The following is a 23033-nucleotide window of genomic DNA, read 5'->3' as shown; positions in this document are numbered from 1 at the left end:
ACAAAAGGAATAACTAAAGTTCTTTTTAAAATCCAGGCAGCAGAGACGCAGCCACCACAGACAGAGAGAGCCACCAGCCCAGGCCGGAAGGTCTTCCTGCAGGAGGCCGGCGTGTTTCCGTTTTCCTATCTTTTGGCGATTTGCTTCTTTTCCTTATCGCTGTGTCTGGTTCGCCCTGCCACTGCGGCACCTGCAGACCTACTTCCAGCTCAGCCCCAGGGCTGTGGCTGCGGTGGACAGAGGAGGGCCGGCCCCTTTCTCCTCCGTCTGTCTGTGTCCTGCTGTGTCTGTGGCCAGCCCCTGCCTTCTCCTGACCTCCCATTCTCACTTCCCTGCGGTGCCAACGCCCCGGCACCTACCAGCTCAGCCCAGGGTTCAGGTGAGGGCACACTGCCCTCCTCTGGCCAGTGGCCTCAGGTGCCTGTTCACACTGCCTGTCCGCCAGGGACAGCGTGGTCATGCAGCCATTCTCCACCCATGCGAAGTGGGAGCCCCGAGAGAGGGCACAGCCGGGCCGGCTCACTCCAGCCCCCAGCGCCAGCCCCGGGTTGGCCCAGAGGGTGGACTCCCTGAGGCCTGTGCGTCGCACGGACAACTGAATGCACAGCCAGCGCGCACTGTGTCCGGGACACTTGGCTGAGCTCCTTTGGCCTGGCCCTCTTGCCCTGACCAGCCCCGACTCCAGTTGGGGACCACTCCTTTGGCCAGTCAGGACTCCCCCAGGAAGGCCCCCCTTAGTTCTATTTTTAGACTGGAAGCATTTGCCAAGTGTCTATTTATATCGCTGCCCATCTTGGGTTTCTGGTCACCTCATCTGGCGGAGCTGGCCTCCCTTTGGCCTCTTGGCCGGGCTGGCCGAGTGGGTTCAGAACGGCCCGGAGCGCCGGGAGGGAGGCCCCCAGTGCGCCTGGACAGGTAGCCCTCGGCCACCCAGCTTGTCAGCAACTTCGGGATTGACTCAGTTCAAGGGAGAGAAGTGGATTCCTCAAATCTACCCAAGGAGAGACCGTAGGTACCATGGACTGGGGCTGAGGGCTCCCAGGACAGTGGCTGGCTGTCCCCAGGTGGTCCCAGGCCCTCCATCGCCGAGGCCCAGGGCAGACTGGCTCAGTGGGGAGGCCAGGACACGCCAGGATAGACCGGACAAGGGGCCAGGGAGACATCCACACAGCCAACAGTTATTCCCTGGGAGAAAGGGACGCGTCGGGCAGACAGCTCTGCTCAAGGCTACGCCACACACACCCGCAGCTGGTCCCCAGCCCTCGCCACAAAGCCACCCACCTGCTCACTGCGTCCTCAGCAGCCACAGGGGACCTGCCGGTCCCAAATTCTCCCTCCCCGGCCCAGACAGCCGAAAGGGCCCTCACGAAAACCTTCAGTTCCTCCGCTGACTAATTAAACGAGCTCCTTTTTACACTGTGGTGATGCTGGTTTGACAACATTGAAATCAACTCTTATCTTCCGTTTCCTGCAGAGGTGTCGAGAGCCGAAGGCAGAGCCAGGCCCTGCCACCCGGCACTGGCCCCCGCACAGCCCGAGGCCCCAGGTCCACACCGCTGGTCCTCAGCCACCCCACCCCCACTCACCCAGGGGCTCTCTGAGCGCCAGCCTTGCCCCCAGCCCAGGTCCAGACAGCCTCCTTTACTGAATTCTCCGGGTTAGGGAGTGTTGTAATGTACCCCGCGGATCACCCAAGGACGCCTCAAGAAGTCGAATTAAAGAGTCACATTTATTGCAAATCCGGGACTATGAGGGGGCATTTCGCTCTCCCAAATCTCATAGCGCCCGCCCCAGCCCCAGCACCAGATTTATAGGCAAAGATCACAAAGGAACGGATTACATCCCAGGGTTTGGAATGAGGAACCTGGTTTGCAAAAAAAGCAGTTTACAGAATAGGACTTAAGCATGTTATCTCAATTACTAGAGGCCTGTTGCACAAAGAGATTTGTGCAATAGGCCTTCCTTTCCCCTGGCCTCCGGCACCCGGGGCCCAGGCCTTCGCTCTGGCCGAGTTCTGGCTGGAGCCGGCCCCGGAAACACCAGGCCTCGCTGCTCCGCCGGCCACGGCCATCAGGCTTCGCTCCACCGCTTGGAGCCTACGTTTGCAAATTAACCGCCATCTTTGTTGGTGGTTAATTTGCATATCACACTGATTAGCCCACGGGAGGCGTAGCAAAGGTACAGTCAATTACCGTGTTTGTCTATTATTAGATAGGAAGGATAGTTTGGGGTCTCTGGATCACTGAGTTGACAGAAACACATTATCTAGAGCCCACGGGTCTTGGGACCACTGAGTCAACAGGGACACGTTATCTGGAGCCCTCTGACCTTGGGATAATTGTGCTGTCCTTCCCAGGTACAGAGGAATGTGCTTCGATAACCAGCATGACCACAACCAATGGGATATTCACATTACAATCAATAGGGTATTCAATCGAATGGGATAATTTATATAATTCAGAAAATCAAAATCACTTTTCTATTGTTAAACAAAGCAAATAAGTACGGGAGCCAAACAGCAGGGCTAAAGTTAAACTATAGTTTCTACCTGAGATGATCGCTACCGTACTTCAGTAGGAGAACAGAGGCAACTTTTTTTCCCCCAGAAACATAATCTTTTTAAAAATATATTTTTATTGATTTCAGAGAGGGAGAGAGAGATAGAAACATCAATGATGAGAGGGAATCATGGATTGGCTGCCTTCTGCACGCTGCACACTGGGGATTGAGCCCGCCACCCAGGGATGTGCCCTGACTGGGAATCGAACCCTGACCTCCTGGTTCATAGGTCAACGCTCAAGCACTGAGCCATGCTAGCCAGGCCAGAGGTGACTTTCTTTCCCGGCTGGTGTTCCTAATTTTTCCGCACTGAGCCTATCCTGTGTCAGAAATGACAAAAGCTGTACAAAATAAAAACTCAACCCCACACTGTTCAGTCACCTGGCTTCACCGCTTGTGTCCCCCCCACACCCCCCTCCCGGTGGCTCTCCCTCCCCACTCGCTGTGCTCCTGCGGCTCTGGCCTTGGACCTCCTGCCCCTTAAAGGCTGGGGTCTGAGAAGCGCCCTGCAGGGGGTGCTCCCTTGGGAGCGGGTGTCCGGGACTGGAGAACACGAGGAGTTTGAGAAAGCACGCCCTGTGCTGTAATTTTATCCTCAGGAAATGAAACAGAACAACACACACAGAAGCCTCGCGGACACCCCGCAGGCTCGCAGATGGGGCCTCGCGAGCTCCTTTACTCGGCGATGACTTTATTTTTTCCTTCCTGGTTCCTCCCCAACAGCCGGCCGGGAAGCCCCCGGGTCAGGGAGCAGTGTCTGCCGTGTCCCCATGCCCGGCACAGCGCTGTCACTGTCTCTGCCTCCTGGTGAATGATTCTCGCTCCGGGGGCCCCGAAACACAGCCCGTAAGGAAGAGCTTCTAAGGGGAAACGAGGTGTTGCAATTCAGTAACCCAGCCGTGCACCCAGATAACCCCATCTTCACCCAGTGCCTGCCTTCACCCCTTCCTCCCTGCGGCAGAGGCCACCCCTACACTGCTCCCCACAAACGGGACCTTGGTCCCTGTGAGAAGACAAAAGGCTAATCTCAGGGGTCGATATAACCCCATCCCCAATAATGGCCCACAGGAGTCAGTGATTTGATAAAGCCAGTGGGGAATGAAGCCTAGAAACCTCTATTTTATAAAAAAAAAAAAAAAAACCTGCTGCTTGAAATTTCCACTAGACAGAGGTTCTTCGTTCTGTGGATTAATCCTGCTATTATTGGCTCCTGTAAAACATGCTTGCTCTAATGATAGGGAAGATAAGCTTACCTGTCTGACCTTGCAAACCGCTCCACGGCTGTCCCTGCTACCCCCATACCAGGTGCCTTTTACTTATCCGTACCGCAGGCTACCGAGCTGCGTTGTACTCTCAAGGCTACAAGCTTCCTGCGAGGTATCTAAGCATACGTAGGCCTCTTTTGGAAACTTGCAAAAGGGACCGGAAGCCCCATATTTGGGAGACAAAGACATTAGAAAAGATATAAAAGAAAAGCTTCCACCAGATTGCTTTGCTCAGAATTTGAGAGACAACCTCCTCTGAGTCCGCTGGCGTAATAAAGCTGTGTAACTCCATTTCTCTAAGCGTTTGCTTGTTTTTTTTTCCAGTTCTATAACACCTAAACCCCAAGAGCTCCAGCCTGAACACGGGCTCCCTCCAAAGTGGCCCCACCTCTAAGCTCTAAGCTGGAAGCCTGTGGCCGGGCACCTGCACCAGATCCCTCCCCTGGACCCCGGCAGGCATCGCCCAGATGGGGCCTCACTCCAAGGAGCTTCCTGAAACTCAACTATTGCGTGCTGACTGTGTCCCAGGCTGTGGGGCCCCTTACCAAGGGCCCCCCAGGGAGTCAGGACTGTCCAATGGCAGGGCACAGGTATAAAGGCTACTGTAACCAGAAGGTATCCTCAGACTGAAAGACAAAGCAGGTGACTCCACTAGAACACATCAGAATTTATTGTAGGGTGACTGACTTACCGGAAAATTGGGTCAGACACCAGCAATTCTGCATAGATTATTCTCCACTACCAGCTACCAGACCTGTTACAGTGCTGTTTGTACAGTACAACTGAAAACAGGAATTTTAAGTGAATATAGGCAGGCTTAGGGAATTTTTAGAATTGGGGTCCATGGAAAAACACAGGGCTACAGATTGGGAGAAGGTACATCTCCATAACAGGAGGAAGCCAGGTGCAGGGAGCAGCAACAGATGCATTTACATAAGACAAGGGAGCCAAAAAGGTCTGTATTTACAAAATAAAGAAGGAAGAAAGCCAGAAAGAAAAGAACAATGAGGAAGGAGGGCATCACATGTCCCATGTGGTGTTTGACCTTGAGCTCAGGAGGTACTGTAGTAACCAGTCTAAGGGAACAGTGACCTATCAGAGGGGATATCAAGGCACCAGGGTCTGCAGCCTTTATAAGCCACAGGGAAAAGGAGCTCAGGGGGACCCTTTCCCCCTCCCCACGTGGGAGTCCATTCTGTGGGACTCTTTCCCTCTCCCCACGTGGGAGCCTGTACTTGTTCTTCAATAAAATCTCCACCTTTGTTATACTACTCTCTGTCTGTGGATTCATTCTTCGACTCTGGCGGACAAAGAATCCGGGTTCCAGTCCAAAAATTCCGTTTCACAACCAGCTAATGACTGACAAGACACAGGGATGAGGACTGCAGGAGTGCCAGGGCCACACCTCCTGGTGGCCTTGTGACAGACAGGTGACTGCTTATAATTGACACTATTTTGATATTGATCTCAGTTGTCATGCCATCCTGGCTGCTACTAACAATACTATTCATGGCTATATTTTAAGGAACGCAGAGGATCATCAACTAGAAGGCTTTGCTTTCCTTGCTAACGACAGTGAGCCTGGTCAGAGGTAACAGAGATGGAGTTGGTTTTGTTCATTTTTTTTTTTTTGAGTTGGTTTGGTTCACATCTACATTTGTACGAGGGCTCCTGCAACCTGCCCCAAGCAGGGCATTAAAGGCACAGCACTATTCAATCGTTCCATAATAATTTGACTTGCTGCCCTGTTAAGGTACGTACGTGACTTCCTCTCAAACCTCCAAACACAGGGACGGATGCTGCAGGCTATTGTGTTTTACCTCCCGAGGTCTGCGCAGCCCGGGGACACCCTTCCTGAGGTGACACCTGGACATAGGTGTTAGGTCGGAGAGAGCCCAGGATCGGATACATGCAGACATGTGACGAGATAATGGACTACCCCTGGCATTTCTAACAGATCAGCGTGCCAGACACAGATACTGGCTTCTCCACGACCCCCACACAGATACTGACTCCTTCCTGAATACCTGGCTGACCCCCCCTGCAGCTGAATACCTCAGCTCATGTCCCCGCCCCTCACCCAACCGCAATATAAAAAAAGCGCCCCCCTCCCTGTTGGCGTGAATCCACGAGCCGCCCTGTCCTTGGGGATACGCGGGTCTCCCGGGGACGCAGAAATAAACCTTTTCCTTTCCTTTCTTTTCTGATTCACTGGACTCTCTATTTCTTGCGCCGCCTCCTGAGCCACCTAACCTAACAATAGGGTTGCCCTGTTTAATTGTCATGGTCTCAGATGCCTCCAGCCACCTGAGCAGCCCCACCGTCAACTCCCGCCCTGGTTGGGGTCTGGACTTCTGGGGCCTACAGGCTGCGCTTTTCTGGCTTCTTGGTCACTCTTCCACCCTGGGCGCCCCCCTGCTGCCTTGAGACATGGAGCCGGGTCAGCAAGCCTGGCGATATTCACACCCAGGCCTCCAGACCCCCAATGTAGGGCCCACCAGCCATCACAAGCACTGGACTAGGAGTCAGCAGACCTGGGCTTGGGTCTCTCCTGAATGATGGCTCTACTTAGATTCTAAGAATACAAGAAACCACACTGCTGGTTGGCTTCCCAGAGGCCTCTGTGTCACTATACTGCACTGATTACCTACGCCGGACATCACCCCCTCGTTCCAAATACCGCCCTTACAACCTAAGATATATCCACGGTGCTCTCCATGCTGCTATCAGACCCGTAAGACTGGAGTGAAAGCGCTGTGTGCTCTGCTACCGGAAGCCGGCTTTGTGGTCCTGACCGCAGGTGGTGAATAGGAAGTTGGCCCTGAGTGTTATTTGACTCCCACAGTGAAGGAGAGAGCTCCCAGCCAAGCTCCGCCCCAACCGGACAGTCCACAGTCCGCACTTCATGAGGCGCTGGGAAGGAGTGTGGGGGGAAGTCTCCAGGGAGTGGCCCCAACCTCAGGGACTCCCAGGGTGGGGGTGGCGGCAGCGGATTCGGCTGCTCCTTATCCCCTCCCCCCACTACCCAGAGCCGCACTCTGGTCACCGCGCCAGACGCGCTGCGATGGCCGGGTCCTGCCCCGCGGCTCCCGCAGTCCGCAGGCAGGTGCCGGACTCCGCGGGCCTGGCCGCGCCGCGCCCGAGTCCCCGTTCCCTTTTCAGGTTCGCTCTCCGCCCCCGAAATGCCGGAGCGCTCAGGGCCCCCCATCCCCGCCCCCCGCACAGGGGCGCGCCGGCGGGAGGGCGAAGGCTCTCCGAGGCAACTAGTTAGTTGTGCGCAGGCCTGCAGGTCTGGAGGGGCCAGGCGCTCCACATCCGTTTTCGCGGCCATGTCCCCATTATGCAGACGAGGACACTGAGGTCCGGCGGCGGAGCCGGGATCTGAACCCAGGCCCCAGGTTCCCGGGCCCAGTCCGGAGCGAGCGCACCGTCCACATCCCTCCCAGCGGGCACGCCTCGCGCACGCCGCGGGGTTCTCGGGCTCGCAGGTCGGTCCACGGTCCGGCTTCCGCGAACACCGCGCTCCCTCCGGGCCCGAGCGGCGCGCGGGCGGGCGCACGAAGCACACTCTTTGTCCGCTCGCCTCGCCTCGCCTCGCGCCCCCCCGCCGGCCCGCCCGCCACGTCCCCGCGCCCCGCCCGCCGGGCACGCCCGCCAATGAGGCGCGGCGGCGGCGCGCAGGCCTCGGGCGTTGTCCGCACCCCGCCCGCCCATTCGCTGCGCCCTGCGCCCCGCCCGAGCCTCCCCCCGCCCCCCGCCGCCGGCCGGCCGAGGGGCGGGGCGCGCGGCCCGAAGTCGGGGACCACTGGCCGGCGGACCGCCTCGAGGGCTCGCGCGCCGGCCTGCGGGCACCTTTGCCGGGCGAGGAGCCGCGCGCTGAGCCGCCGGCGCTGATCAGGCTCTGCGCCAGGAGGCGGAGGCCAGACCGAGGGGGCTCCCGACCCCGCAAAGGGCCCGAGAAGGAGAAGGACGTGGAAGAAGGACGGCCATGGCTCTCGACTTCCTGGCTGGATGCGCCGGGGGTAAGGAGGCGGGCGGGCTGCGTGCCGGGCGCCAGGGCTGGGGGGCCAGCTCACCTGCGGGCGCTCGGCCCAGCGGCTGGCCCCTGGCTGCGGCTTCTCATCTGCAAAATGGGGATAAGAAAGCTCTCATCTCACGGGGTTCTCGTGGGCGTGAATTGACACCAGGCCTGGGAGCTGCTGTTTTTAAATCCTTCCAGGCGCGTTCGGGCAGGAGGTCTGGGGCCCCGCGGCAGCTCTGATTTGGCGGAGACCGGGGGGGGGGGGGGGGGCCGCCAGGAAGGTGCCTCGCCGCCCCCTGCGCCCTCCTCGCCCAAGGCCCCTGGTGTCCTGCAGGTGTTCTGGGAGTTTGGGGTTCGGGGTAGGAATCCGCGTCCCTCAGCTCCATCCCATCTGGAGCGGGTTCGCTCCTTGGGCCGGAGAAGTTTGGGGCTGGCTCCACCTTCTCCTGCAACCTTCTGGGCAGAGCTGGGGCACCGATCACCCACCCGCAGGCCGGCCTGTGAGCACTGCCAGGCGACGGTTGGACCCCAGGCCCAGTCACCTTTGGCACGCTGCCCCCTTCCTGCCTCTGCCAGTGGGCTGCTGGGGGGCGGACTCCACCCGAGTGGCAGAGTGGCCTGACACGCCCTGTGGCTAGCTCTTGGGCTTACGTGGACGTGTCTCTCCACGTGGGACACCTTCCCGGAGGCCGGGCCTTGACGCTGGGTCCAAGCCTGCGTTCCCTGGAGGCCCTGGTGGGTGTGCAGTCCCGGGTCTGCTGTGGCCATGCCTGTTTGGCTTTTAGCTTCTCTGCTTTTACTTGGAGAGTTAATTTACTCAACAGGTATTAATTGGGAGCCAGGTTTCGCCATGGGAATTGGGCGGTGGTGAGTTGGCAGGCCCTGCCTCCTGGGCAGAGAGAGGGCTGGCTGGGTGTCCCGGGCCCAGTCCAGCCCTGACCTCCGGCTTCTCTCCTCCAGCACCTGCCAGTGGTGGGTGCCCCGGAGGAAGAGGTGTGCCTTAAGCTCTGGGTGAGAGAAGGCTGGTCCAGGGAGTGTGGTGTGTGGGAAGGGATTTAAGAATTTACCAGACTGTTACCCAGTCAGGCCTCAGGAAACCACAGACGAGAGCCTCAAAAGTGGGTAGAAACCCCAAAGTTTTCAAGAAGCCTCTGGAGTGGCGGCTCCAGAGGGTGGGGGGCTGTCCCAGGTCCAATACCCCTTTCCAACTTCTTGGAGAACATGGGTTCTCTCCCCAGAGGGGCAGGATTCCTTCTGTTTTCCTGCAGATGTTGTGGGAGTTTGGGGTTCGGGGTAGGAATCCCCGTCCCAGGCCAGGCCTGCTTAGAGACGTCCAGTCACTCTGGGCTCTTGCTCAGGCAGCGCCTCTTCCTGGAATGCCTTTCGGCCCATCCTCATCAGGCCCCGGGGTCCAGCGGCCTGCTGGGCTGTAGGCGCTTCACCAGCTGCCCCCACTGTCCACTGGGGTCCCCATGCAAGCACAGGGTGGGTGGTGCCACCTACCTTCCTGCTGTGTGAGCCGAGGCCTGAGCCTCCCAGGTGGACGAGGGTGGAAGTAGCTGCCGGGAGGGGTGCAAAGGGTCAGTATGAGAAGTGGAGGGACTAGTACAAAATCATACTGCCCGCTCCTACCACAGAGCAGGCAAGGGCAGTCCTCTCCCCGTTAACCCATGCAACAGTGACCTGGTTGTGTGCCAGGGCCGCCATGGCCCCTGGCATGGCCTGGCCCTTGCAGGGAGGCTGCAGGAACCATGTGCAGGTGACACCTCCCTCTCAGATCCTGGCCGCCCCAGAGGCCTCTGTCTGGCTCCTCAAGGCCTGGAGGCTCAGGGCAGATGAGGTCGGAGCTTCTCCTCAGTGGCCGGGGTCCCTAGATTCTGACTTCCCAGTCAGGGGAGGACAGACAGCACACCCGGTTGTTGGTCTGAGGGTGGATCTCCTGTTCAGCTCGCGCTGAGAGAGGCCAGGCAGGACCTTGATTGACAGCAACCTCGGGGCCTTGGAAGGCTCAGTATGCCTGCCTGCTCTCCAGCCAGGGGGCCAGCCTCAGGTCTTCTGCCTGCTTAGACCCTGGGCTCTGGTTGGGGGTCTCCCTGCTGGGGGCATGGATAGGAGGAAGTGCAGGGAGAAGTTCAGCGTGGGCAGGGGGACGCCCTGTGGGAGGACAGATACCCCCCCCCACCACCACCCCTGCTGCCAGGTGCCTTCAGGATGGTGGCTCCCTCCGCCTCTCTGGACGGTCATGGGGTGGGAGGTGTCCCTGCGAGTCCAGCTTCTGTAGGGCAGTGGGCACTGGCTTTGGAGTTGGGAGAGAGCGTCCTCTCAGGGAGATGGCCTGGCGAGGCCTCCTGGCTCTCAGGTGACTGTGAGGTTAAAAGGATGAGGCTTTGGGGGCCTGAGGCCCTGACGCAGGCAGGCCCCGCGGCCCACTCTGTGCCTGCAGATGTTCTGGGCAAGGGCGCTGAGACGAGTGAAGGGAGCGAGTGGGAATGCAGGTGTCTGCCCTCGGAGACCCTGCCTGGGACCTGCCAGCAGAGGCCGGTGGGTGAGGGTCTGCCCCTCCCATCCCAGAGGCTGAGACAAGTCTGGAGCCGGAGGCAGGACCTCTCCCACAGGGAGGGAACCTCCAGCGCTCCCAGCACCTGCATCCCTGGGACCCCGAGGCTGGGCCTGGCCACCAGGGGCCTGGTGGGCTGGGGGGCCCGGCTGGAGGCAGCAGGAAGGCCAGTCAGCAAGCCAAGGGCAAGTGTTAGGTATCCAAACCCCCGAATCCAGCTACAGCCCAAGGAGAGAGGCTCTAGATCTAGGATTTTCAAATTCAAAACATGAAATGGAAAAAAAAGAGGCTGATCTCACACTACAGAAGCTAAGTGTGTCTCAGGACCAAAAACACAGCTGTGGAAGCCAGGTCTCCTCGTCCACCTGTGAGTGTCAGGGCTCCAGGAGGAGGAAAGGCCTGGCGATGGCGACTGTGATGAATAAATGAAAGTGGAAATTTTCTCTGATCACAAAAAGGCGAGTCTGCAGAGTGACAGGGCTGGTGCAGTGCAGGCAGGGTTGTTTTGAAGAAGAAAGGCACACGCCCTTGGCATCCCCAGTGGCATTCCTGAAGTCCACGATAAAATCTCAGTCTTCCTGTCTGAATAAATCAATTATTGACACAGAAAAAGCCCGGAAGCCAGAGGACTTCTGGGACGCCGCCCCCTTTGCACCTCGCCCCAGAACCATTCCCTGGCGGCCTTAAAAAAATGGCTTTTACAGAAGAGCTGGATTCCCGGGGGCATTTCCCAGTGGGTTACAGGGTTTGAGTCCTGGCTCCACCATTTCTAATTTATATATTTTTTATTGATTTCAGGGAGGAAGGGAAAGGGAGAAAAATTGAAACATCAGTGATGAGAGAGAATCATTGATCGGCTGGGGACTGAGCCTGCAACACCAGGCATGTGCCCTGACGAGGAATTGAGCTGTGACTTCCTGGTTCATTGGTCGACACTCAACCACTGAGCCACACCAGCCGGGCCCGGCTCCGCCATTTCTAGCTGTGTGGCGTGGACATGTTACATGCCTTAGTTTCCTCATCTATCAAATGGGCGAATAGTCCTTTCTGTATAGGTATTAAGAGAGAGAACTAGTATAGGTACAAAACTAAGAATACTAACCAGCAGGCAGAAACACTACATGTTAGCTGTTTTAATTATACGTAAACACTCCTGGCAGTAAAAGGACTCCAGGATGTACACGCATAAAATTCTAGGGAGAAGCCCTGGCCGGTGTGGCTCAGTGGGTTGAACATCGTCCCCTGCACCAAGGTTCGATTCCTGGCCTGGGCACATGCCCGGGTTGCAGGTTCATCCCCCTCTCGGTGTGTGTATGGTAGGCAACCAACTGATCGCTGTTTCTTTCTCACATCGATGTCTCTTTCTCTCTCTCCCTTCCTCTTTTTCTGAAACCAATAAAAACATTTTTTAAAAATCCTAGGGAGGGAAGCGCGGCAGTAACTCAGTCTCACTGAACCTCAGCATTTCCACCATGAGGTGGGGTAACCAGGCGTCTGCAATCTGCACAGCATGCGGGACTCAGAAGTGTCTGTGAGGCTTTGTCCCCGAGGGGGGCTGGATTTTGGCAGGGCCAGGGCCGACACACCACCAGGCACGACCACAGTCACAAGCTGTTCCCTGGGTATCAGGCGACTCCCACTCGGGAAGGGAGTGGTCAGCCGGCACTTGCCATGCACCAGGTCCTGGGTGGGTGTTTCCCGGGAATCCCCTGGGACCGAATCGGAGATAAGGCTCAGACACTGAGCCCTTTGTGAGCTCGGCCAGCTGGTGACAGAGGGGAAACCCAATTCTGAGTGAGGGTCCAAGTCCAAAGTTTCTGGAGTCCCCTGCCAATGCCAGGGGGGTTTGGAGCGGGGACCACGCAGCCACCAGGGGACATCTTCTGTTTCAGCTGCGTGAGCAGCAGGGTGAGGGGGAGGCACCAGCTTTGAGTTGGACAGATCCTGGCGTGACCTTGGGGATGTCACCCTCACATGCTCCCTCATCCTCCAGCCATGAGGATTAAGGGGCTCCCGGGAGGAGCCCGGCGCACAGCAGGTAACGGCCTCCCATAGTTCCACCCCCCACTGCGGGTGTCTGAGATATCTGGGGCTCAAGTTCCCCTTTCTTCCTCCAGGTGTGGCAGGCGTGCTGGTGGGACACCCATTTGACACCGTCAAGGTGAGTCACTTGTGGTTTTAGTGTGGGGCCCGGTGGAGGCCCACACGGAGGACAGAAGCCTGCAGGGTCTGGGTGGCTGGGGCTCCTTCCCAGGGCCTACCTTAGGAACCCTCAGGGTCTTCCCACAGGTCCTAGGGCAGCGGTTCTCAACCTTGGCTGCACATTAGAATCACCTGGGAATCTTTAAAATCCTGATTTCTGGGCCACATCCTCCGGAAATTCTGTTTCTCTGTTCCTAATGTTGTGGCCCCACCCCATAACAAAGAAACAGAATTTCCGGAGGATGAGGCCCAGAAATCAGGATTTTAAAGAGATTCCCAGGTGTTTCTAATGTGCAGCCAAGGTTGAGAACCGCTGTTCTAGAGTAACGTGGAGTATGGGTCTCTGTGACGCCAGATGGCGACCACTTACCACTGAGCCGAGTGGGCCGGGCCTCCTGGGTCTGCCCCACATCTCGCAGCGGGGGCGCCCGTCCAGGTCCATCCTGGGGCTCGGCCAGCTGAGACGGGGGGCCGGTTTCCCCTCACCGAGAGCAGGGATCCCCAACTGTTCTTGCAAAACAACTGCAGACGGCTTCTTAAAGGAAAGAAAAGCTCAGGGAGAAAATACGGAAATACAGAAAAATCCAAACTCGTCAGGATTCCCCAGGAAGGTGACCGTCATTGTCAAGACGTTGGTGAGCGTTTCCCAGGGCAGGTGCACACCTGCGCGGTGCTGGCGGGCGGCACGCAGCAAGCCCCGTGCCCGAGAAACCCAAGTTCCAGGTTCTCCGACGCCTCAGAGCAGAAACCAAGCAAGTCCACGTCCTCCCTCCAGAGGTTCCAGCTCAGATTTTCCCTGTGGTTGGGGTTTCACGCCCTTGAACTAGCTGGTCAGGGCCCTACCTTATCTGCTCACCCGGGGCCAGGGCGGCTGTTGTACACGGCCGGGCACCGGGCAGACCTGTCCCCTGTGAACACTGCCCACGGCGGGAGGGCAGAGCTCAGGCAAGGACATCCCCTTCGCTGGTTCGAGGCGGGCTTCCGGTCTCCTTGTTTCCGGACCCAGGTGTTGCTCTGCCAGGAAAAGGACCTGCGAGCTGGGGGCTGGGTGTCCTGCAGCAGAGATGTTGGGGCCCCGCCTAATGCACTGGCTCCTGGGGAAGGTCTGTCCCTGGGCCTGGTGCAGGGCCAGGCCTCCCTCCCGCTGGTCGGCGCAGTGACGTGGGCCCGTCTGCACAGTGAGGGGTTGGGCAAGATTCCTGGGGCCCCGGTGGAGACCGGCGCACGATGTAGACTTCGTGGGAGGAGAGGCCAGTCCCGAAGAGCACAGATTTCCCCCCATCGCACTGCGGGCGCGTCTGGGGAGGAGGCCGAAGGGCCAGGCTTTCTGGCCACACAGCGGCCCCTGAGTTCCCCGAGGGCCACCGAGAGCGAGGCCCTGGTGGCGTGTGTCCACACGGCCCAGGCCAGCCTGGCAGTGTCCACGTTGTGCTGTGTTTATATCTTGTGGTCACGTGTTGTAAAGGCCTCTTGAAGCTGGGTCCAGCCAAGAAGTGGCTCTGATTCACGTCCTCAGCCCAGCTCCGCGGAGGCCGCTCCGAGCTGACTCAGCCCGGGCCTGGCCAGGCCTGCAGGCTCCCATTGGGTCCCTCAGGCCAGAGCCCTGGTCCTGGCATCCCTGCCTCCTCTGGCTCCTGAGCCGGACAAGCACCCCTTGCAGCAAGTGGGGTGCAGGAGCTTCTGCACCTCCTGGGCTAATGCTCTCTGGAACCCCCTTACCGGGCACCTACGGGGAGCAAATCTGTGACTTTTCCCACCAGCATCGCATCTGGGCAAACGGTCTTTAAAATCTGAGTTTTTTATGAAGGGGGAAACCTGTCCCAGTCGTCACCTCCCGTGACCGTATTGTCCCGCCCAGGGCTCACATGGTGCTGGGCCTGGAGCGCTCTTGTGTTTAATTTAATGTTATAATGGCTTCATTTTTTTACTGGCTGTTTTCCATTACAAAAGTTAAACGCTCTTCTTACAAGAAAATTGGGAAATGTAGAAAAGCAAATGACTTCCTCCAGCAAACCAACCTGCCCTCCACCCCGTGCGTGGCCTTCCCCGGGGCAGGCGACGTTTCTGTGTCTAGTCATCAGGTACACACACATTTTTTTGGTTGGCTTTCTGTTACAAAAGTAATTCAAGTTGTAAAAAGCTTTAACTGTAATGGAGACATATAAACTAAAAGGAAAAAGACCACAGTCCTGCATACATCGTCCCCGCCCCCTGGATTGCTGCTGAAAAACAGAAATGTCATACATGCTTGCCTCTGCAGAAGTGGGATTTGTTTCACAGCCCTGCAGCTGAAATGAAAACTTAATGTACAGGAAAGGGCAAAGGTGCTAGGAATCGTGGGAGAAGAACAAGGCCCGAAACCCCCTCCCCTCTCCAACCCCCCCCCCCCTCACTCCCAAGGCCAGGGCCCATTCCACTTGGCCTGTCCTTGAGCCTCATGTCTTCAGACCTGGGCTCCAGAGGGGCGAGGGGCACCTGTGATCTGTGTCAGTCACACTGCCTCACAGCAGGGACGTTCCCAGTTTATTCCTCCAGACCCTGGAGACCGAAATTTGAGTCCAAAATTTGGTTTCCCTCTGTGGAGCCTAGAACCACAGCCACCGTCTTTGGCCACAGTGCCCTCACACGAGGGTAGGTTTCTGTCCTTAGACTTTAGGGACACGGCAGTAGCCGGGGACACCTTCGCCAGGGAGTGGCTTCTCAAGGCATGCGATGTTGAAATTTTGTGTTGCTTTAACCGCCTTTCCTTCCTGAGCTGGAGCTGGCTCCACCCTGAGCAAAAATGTAACTCTGTTATCAGGGAGCCAAAGCCTCACCCAGAGACCAGGTGAACCCCACATTTCTGTCCTCCCTGAACCAGACCCTGAGCCTGACCCCCAAGTTCCCTGTGGGCCTAGCAAGGGCAGGAGGGGCACTAGGGCATAGCACAGGTCCTGGGTTGGAGGCCTGGGTGGGGCTGGTCCAGAAAAATCATCCCCCCGGATCAGGGGTCTTCCTGGCTTGTGTGAGAATGACCACTTTTCCAGGGCGGGGTCATTCGTCCTAAAGGAGGTCCTGACTCCCAAAACCTTAAAGCTCTCCATTCTAGATATTGTAAGACATGGGTCCCTGGGCCGCGTTTCACCCCAGACCCAGGGGTCAGAAGCGTATCATTGACGCTACCACCAATTTGATCTTTACCTCGGTTGTCATGCTGTCCCCGTGGCTACACTTTAAGGAACGCAGGTCGTCATCATCACCTAGCAGGCTTTGCTCTCCTTGCTAAGGACAGTGAGGTCACAGAGACGGTGTTGGTTTTGTTCACACTTAGCCTCTACCCGTCTCAGGTCGGGGGGCCCCTGCCCCTCTGGGTGTCGTCCAGTGCAGCTGGCTGTCTCTGGCTGGTTGCTCACTGATACCCGTCCCTGAAGAGGCGCGGACACCTGGCCTCATCCCACCTTGGGATTCCAAAAGCCACAGAGAGCTAGCTGCGCGGCCCCCTGCCCTGTGGGTCTGGCCTCTGCCGTGGTCATGGGTGCCATGGAGCTGGGTGCTCTGTCCCCGGCTTGCCCACTGCTCACCGGGCCCTCCTTCCAGGTGAGGCTTCAGGTCCAGAGCCTGGAGAAGCCCCAGTACCGAGGCACCCTGCACTGCTTCCAGTCCATCATCCAGCAGGAGAGCGTGAGTGGCCTGGGCCGGGGCAGGTGGGCGGGGCGAGCCAGCCAGGAGGAGGCTTCCGGGCGGACCCCTGGGTGGGGGGCGGGGAAGAGCCCGGAGCCTGTTGGGGGAATTGGACTTTGGAAATGGGATGGTGTGAATGCCCAGGACGCTCAGGTTCGGGGCTCTGGCTCTAATAAGGCTCTGTTTGATCCTTAGGAAACCTGGGGTGGGCTGGGGCTGCCCCACCTGCAGTGCAGATTCCCAGGGCAGGTAGGCTGGGCTGCCCGTGCCCCAGGTAGGGGGTGGGCACCTGACGCCCCTCTGCCCCGCAGGTGCTGGGCCTGTACAAGGGCCTGGGCTCACCGCTCATGGGGCTCACCTTCATCAACGCGCTGGTGTTCGGCGTGCAGGGCAACACCCTGCGGGCCCTGGGCCAGGACTCGCCAATGAACCAGTTCCTGGCGGGGGCGGCGGCTGGCGCCATCCAGTGCGTCATCTGCTGCCCGATGGAGCTGGCCAAGACGCGGCTGCAGCTGCAGGACGTGGGCGCGGCCCGCAACTACCAGGGCTCCCTGGACTGCCTGGCGCAGATCTACCGGCGCGAGGGCCTGCGCGGCGTGAACCGGGGCATGGTGTCCACCCTGCTGCGCGAGACGCCCAGCTTCGGCGTCTACTTCCTCACCTACGACGTGGTGACGCGCGCCCTGGGCTGCGAGCCGGGGGACTCGCTGCTGGTGCCCAAGCTGCTGCTGGCGGGCGGCACGTCGGGCATCCTGTCCTGGCTCTCCACCTACCCCGTGGACGTGGTCAAGTCCCGGCTGCAGGCCGACGGGGTGCGGGGCACCCCGCGCTACAACGGGATCCTCGACTGCATGCGCCAGAGCTACCGCGCCGAGGGCTGGCGTGTGTTCACGCGCGGGCTGACGTCCACGCTGCTGCGCGCCTTCCCCGTCAACGCCGCCACCTTCGCCACCGTGACCATCGTGCTCACCTACGCACGTGGCCCCGAGGACCAGTCCGAGGACGAGGGTGTGCCCGCCGCCTCCGGGCCTGCGCTGGCCCAGCCCTCCAGCCTGTGAAGCTCCGCCCCCTTGACGGAGGGCGTGACCTCCCCGGGGCCACCTTTCGTCCACCCAACATCAACATAAACCGGCCCCTGCCCAGACCGGAGCGCTGGGACTCCATCCGATCTGGGCCCGGTGCCACTCATCAGCCCGGTTACCATGGCCACAGCCTTGACTCATTTTTCTCAGCTGTGAAGTGGGGATGCTCACACCCACGCTGTGCAGTCAGGAAGCTGGCCCTGTTACCTGGAAGCTTCCAGAAACACAGCCAACACTCCAGTGCTTCCCTGGGATCCCACCCACCAACGCGGCTCTCCCGTGGCTGGGCTGCCCAGTGACACTCACTGCGCATCCTCCACCTGGCAGAGCTCCAGGCCCCTCTTGGCCACCTGTCCAGGCTCTATGGTGAGGACAGGCAGCCCCGGTGCCTCCTGGTATCAGAACTGAACCTCTCCTAATGCACCCCAGCTTCTCCACATGGCACTGCCGGGGGTACCCCTGCATCTGCCACTCCCAGTGGAGGCTGACCTGGGACCGCCGAAAGGCCATGGGATTTGCTGGAGGCTCCGTATCCTCCATAGTTTTAAACACAGCCATGGGGAGGGGAAGTCTTATACCCTCTGGGGCTCAGGCTGCCCATCTATAAAACGGGGACACAGGTCGGCCAATATCTGGAACGCTGGCCCACTACCCCCAGCCAGGGTTTCCAAAGGCGAGTGGAGGGGTGGAGAGGGAGATAGTATGGGCCCCCCACCCCACCCCCCTTCTCCAGCAAATGGTGTCTTTCCTGGACAAGCTCCTGGTGCCTGGTGTTCCTGTGAGGTGGGAGGGCCCATTAGTGGGCGTGGCTGTGCCCAGTTTGGGCCCCTCCGGGTTGAGGGGGAGCTGAGCCCACGCTCTGGGGCTTCCACGTGAAGCTAGGGCTGCGGTGGGAACTCGGGGTAGCCCCGGCACTTCCAGTACCGTGTGGCCATGTGACGGGCTGGGGAGGTGGATGGCTCTGCATAGAGGAAGGTGCCTGTGGCCCCCTTTGCCCTGAGTGGGCTCAGCCTCTTGGGCAGTGTGCCAAGCTCTCCCAGGAGGCACTGTGGCGAGGAAGACAGGACTCCCACCCTGTGCATAGGTGTCACTGGTATTAAAGTTATTTGTTTTTTAAGATCAAGGCTTCGTTTGTGTATCACAGAAGGGGCTTCATTCCACACCCTCCTCGGAGTGAGGGGTCGGCTCGGTGGTCTGCACCCTCTGGCCCTGATGGCAGCCCCAGCTGTGTGACCTGGGGTCGGCTTTGGGGCACGTCTTAGACCCTCAGTTTCCTGGTCTGCAAAATGGGGCTAACAGAGGCATGAGGATCGAGTGAGCACAGCTCAGATGTGCTGGGCGAGGGCTGGGCGTTCAGCAGGAGCTCCCTGGATGTCTGGCTACCCCAGCGACAGGAGGCCTGGCCCTCGTCGTCCTGCTGGGCGGGGCTGGCAGCAGGTGCTGTGAGCTCTCCAGGAGGACCCAGCTGTGCTCAGGTCAGACATGGCAGCTGGCAGGAGGGTGAGTGGAACTGCCCAGCCGAGATTAGACCTAACCCAGCCGAAGAGGTTCCTGAGGGCGCCTCGAGGCGGCTGTGGGTGCCCACCCCCACTTCTCAGCCTCTTGGGGTCAATCCTGGACATCCTGTGTCTCCCAAGCTACCGGCCTGGATGGAGGCTCTTTCCTTCCCAACTGCTGAGCCAAAAAGCTTTCCCCCCAACAGGGTGGGCAGGAGAGAGGGCCCCCGGCTCTCCCTGCAGGAGCGGGGCCAGCTCTCCGGTGCCTTCACACCCCATTTAATCCCAGCACCAGCCTGTGAGGTTGGGCTTGTCGGCGGTTTCCAGGAAGAGAAGGCCAGGAGGGGGCTGGGGGACGTGTCCTCGGGTGTGTCACAGACCCTGTTAACAGTGTCCCCTCCCGGGGTCCCAGGCAGCAGCTCCTTCCCCCATAAAGCCCCCTGGCTTCTCTCGCCTTTCCGCTGAGAGGACCCAGGCAAATGCTAAAAACCAGGGTCCCCCACTCCCACTGTGAGCACTGACGGTTAAACATTACCGACAGGTTGGGTGGGAAGAGGGGTTGGGAGAAGTGTGGGGTTTTTATCAATTAACTTGACAATTTATTTTCTTCCTGACTTAAATTTATGTTTATTCTATTTGGAATAAGTAATCCATTAATGTGGCAAAAAATAAAAATGCAGACAAAACCCAGACTGTGTAATGAAGGGGAAAACCTGGTCCCCAGCGCCTCCCCAGCCAGCACCCTCTCCCCACCCCTCCCAACCCCCCTGGAGCCTGGGCTGTCTCAGTTCCTGGAGGACGTCCGGTATGTCCCCTGGGTGAGTCCCAGCCCGTGGGAACACTCCACTCCTGCAGACTGTGGCCTAGGTACTGACTGTTCTTTGAACTTGACAGTTATCTTGGAGATGTGGCTCAAACGGCAGGCATTTATCCTCTGGAAGGTCTGGAAGGTCAGAAGTCACCTTCACTGTCAGCTCCGCAGGCCGCTGGGATTGAGGGAGGACCTTCCCGGCCTCCCCCTGATGGCAGGATCTTGTAACGGGCAGCGCCTCACCCCTGTGCACACTCCCTCTCCAGTCCTCTTAGCCTCCGGTTTGCAGCGGGGGATGCCAGTGGGGAGGGCCCTGTCCAAGGGCACATGGCCAGTTGGTGCTGGGTCAAGAGCCCGAAGGCCTTCCTGGCCTGCAGCCCTCACCGCAGCCCTGCCCCGGGCCTGGCTATGCACCACGTGGCCCGCCTGCACGTACAGCCCAGGCTGATCACCGAGTCCCCGTGGCTGCAGTGACAGGCACCCCGGATGGCACCCCAGCAGCACAGGGGGGGGCAGGAACCTTGGACAGGTTTGGGACCCACCCCGTGTGCCCCTTGGTCTCGGCTTCCTTGCTGCTATGCCTCCCTTACATGGCACCCACTGGGCCTCCCAGGGGAGGGTGTGTCCACTGTGATGACGGTAGAGGCAGTGGCCTCGGGGAGCTGGGCCAATACAGCCCTTTGCTCACCCCCCACACTGGGAAGCCCTCCCGTGGCCTCCACCCACCCAGCCCGGCTCTGCAGGCCTGCTGATGGGCATTGGGTGTCCAGCCCTCCCAAGGCCAGGAAGCTCACCTGAGCGGGGAGGTGGTGCTCCACATTAGGTGCTGCTGGGTGGGAGCCGTGCCCTGGCAGGCTGGCAGGGCAGGTCTGCAGTGTGGACCGTCCATCCCTGGAGCTCCCTCGGTAGCTCTCAAGGTGTGGTGGGCTCCTCAGCCTGCTGGGCAGACCCTGAAAGCCACCCCTGGGCACCCAGGTGGGTTTGGGAAACAAAGTGGGCAGAATTGATGCCTGCGTGGATGTGAGGGGGTGAGAGGTGGGAGGCCACCATGACAGCCTCTTCTGGCTTAAATGTCCCTGTGGATGGTGGGAGACAGGATGGGAAGGGGGATAAATGGCTGAGTGGATAGATGAGGGCAGAGGCGGCTGAGCACAGGGCCAGGTTGGGTTTTGCCAGAGACAAGGGAAGGCCAGAATGTAGGAGGGCGGGAAGCTGGGACATGGAGCTGTGTGGGGCCGGATGGTGGAGGTGATTGGCTGAGGGCACTGGGGTGCAGTCCCAGAGAAGCAGGGGTGGCAGCGAGAGAGCAGGACCCCGGGGCAGAGACTGGGGGCTGCAGGTGTTGGAAACACGAGGTTTGGGGGTGGCCATGGCAGTGGCAGGTGGAGTGGGGTCATCAGGACAAGGCCAAGGATGGACCATCCTGCAGACCGATGCTGAGGTCACCGGTGAAGGCGGGTGGGGAGCCAGTGGCCCAGCATTAGAATGAACGGGGGACTGGCGGAGTGGGGCTGGGATGGGGTGGAAGGATTTGGAGTGGAAGTGGGCTGAGGAGGGAGAGCCCACCCACGCTCCTGCGGTATGGGGAGGGGGGGGGAGAAAAAGCAGCCCGGCTTGGGGGGCTTCTGGTCCCTCTTCCCAACGCACACCAGCCTTGACTTCACCCAGGACTAGACGGGGATCCGGCCACCCCTCCCCTGGTCCAGGGGTGCGCCGGGAGCGTGCGCCGGGAGCCTCCCAACCCCAGGCCTTGCTCAGGTGGCCCCTCCTGTAATGTCTCCCCTTTGGTCCTACAAGGGCACCACGAGCGCAGCCACTCCCTCCCGGCCTCTCCTGGGGTCCAGCCTGCCCCAGCCCCCCTTCTCCCCTCCGCCCAGCTTCTGCTGAGGAAAATGAAGCTCCCGACTGGCCCAAGGTCATCAGCCCCCTGCCTTGCCGAATCCCGAGCCTTTCCAACTGGCTGGCCTCCCCGAGTGTCCCCTTAGCAGCTGGTGGCCCCACAGGTGCTGGAGGACAAATGTGACCCCCCTCCCCCATCTTGTGGGTCCCCACGCTGGGCCGAGCGTGTTTGCGGATGGCACAAAAGGCTGTGGGCGCCAAGGTGCAGGCTTCTAAGCTTCCCCCGCGGGACCCGGGCTCCGGACCCAGCCAGGCCTACGCAGATGGGTCCTGGCAGCCCCACGCCCAGCGCAGCGCGCCGCCACCTCACACCGTGTGGGAGCGGCCGCAGCACAGCGCCCTCCGGTGGCGGAGGGGAAGGCGCACCCGCTGGTGCTGTCGCAGTCAGGGGTCTAAGGCTGGAGAACTGACTAACCCTCAGGCCCGGGGGCCAGAGCAGAGGGGAGCAACTCAGGCAGCGGAGGGGTGGGGATGGGCGGGCCCTGCCTGGGGGAGGCGCAGGGGGCTGGAGAGGCGCTCTGGCCACCAGCTTCACAGGTAAGCAACCTGTTGCAATTGATGGAAGAGCTGGAGCTTGGGCGAGGCCCCTCCCTCCGGCCATCCATCTTCTCCCGTCTCCTCCACTGGATGGAATGCAGTTCCATTAGCACCTGAAAAAGCCTGACACATAACTGGGGCTCAGTAGCTGCTGAGTGAGTGAACCTGGGAGTCGGAGGGTCCAGAAGCTTCGGGAGTGAGAAGCTGCGAGGGGGCTGAGGTTGGAAAAGTAGGTCAGGGCTGGACTTGATCTGGTAGGAAGCGGGGAGCCCCTGTAGGTTCAGGTGGGCAGGGGAGACCCACGCTAGAGCCCCATTTGGGAGATTGCACAGCGCCGTGCGTCAGGAAGCGGGAGAGGAGCGGCTGGGCCAGAGCAGGAGGGTGAGGAATGCTGGCGGTGGGGGCTGTGGGGGCTGTGGGGGTTCCCAGGCTGCCATGCTGGGAACCCATGGGAACCGAGGCCAGGGTGTCACTCCATCATCAGCGGCCAGGGCTTCTTCCCAAGGGGATGGAGATGAATTCTGGCTGCAGGCCAGAGGCAGCAGGAGCCAAGCAGGCCTGGGGTTTGACTTCCTGCTGCCTAGATCTTTGCCAATGACCCTCATCCATGACAGTCATATGAAATGGTGTTCACAGTGCCTGGCATGGCACTGGGGACAGTTAGGTCCCTAACACACGTTACAGCTAGGTGGAGATGCTGGCAAGTGTGGAATAGGGACAGTGGATGTGGGTGGGGGCAGGGTGCCTGCAACCTTTTCATCTAAAATCTGAAGGTCACCAGCTCTTTGGCCCTTCACTCAGCAGCATCCTGCCAGCAGCCAGGGGAGTAAGTGCTTCTCTGCGTTTGCTTTTGGCCGAATCCTAGCTAGCTCCCGGTTTATTTTATCAAGTTTTCGGGAGCCTAATTACAGCCAGTTACGAGTTTCTTACTGGAGTTCCAGGAA

The 23033-nt window shown here is 59.5% G+C and overlaps 1 protein-coding gene across 6 annotated transcripts; it reads left to right on the top strand.

The window, feature by feature from the left end:
* Positions 1 to 7579: 7579 nt before the first annotated feature.
* SLC25A29 (solute carrier family 25 member 29) lies at positions 7580 to 18469 on the top strand. 6 transcript variants are annotated; one of them, XM_059686321.1, is made up of 6 exons: positions 7582 to 7846; positions 11824 to 11933; positions 12295 to 12440; positions 12520 to 12563; positions 16181 to 16264; positions 16576 to 18469. In XM_059686321.1, the coding sequence occupies exons 3-6, from the start codon at positions 12377 to 12379 to the stop codon at positions 17320 to 17322; spliced, it is 939 nt and encodes a 312-aa protein (XP_059542304.1). In that variant the 5' UTR covers positions 7582 to 7846; positions 11824 to 11933; positions 12295 to 12376; the 3' UTR covers positions 17323 to 18469. The 6 variants fall into 6 exon arrangements, with proteins under 6 accessions (XP_059542295.1, XP_059542304.1, XP_059542314.1 ...); XM_059686312.1 differs by lacking the exon at positions 11824 to 11933 and having other exon boundaries at positions 7580 to 7846; positions 12396 to 12440; XM_059686331.1 differs by lacking the exon at positions 11824 to 11933.
* Positions 18470 to 23033: the final 4564 nt, after the last annotated feature.

The sequence above is a fragment of the Myotis daubentonii genome, chromosome 1 (genome assembly GCF_963259705.1).
Source record: "Myotis daubentonii chromosome 1, mMyoDau2.1, whole genome shotgun sequence".
Classification (NCBI taxonomy): Eukaryota; Metazoa; Chordata; class Mammalia; order Chiroptera; family Vespertilionidae; genus Myotis; species Myotis daubentonii.
Note: the sequence above shows the minus strand (reverse complement) of the source record. Positions and strands in the feature narration are given on the sequence as shown.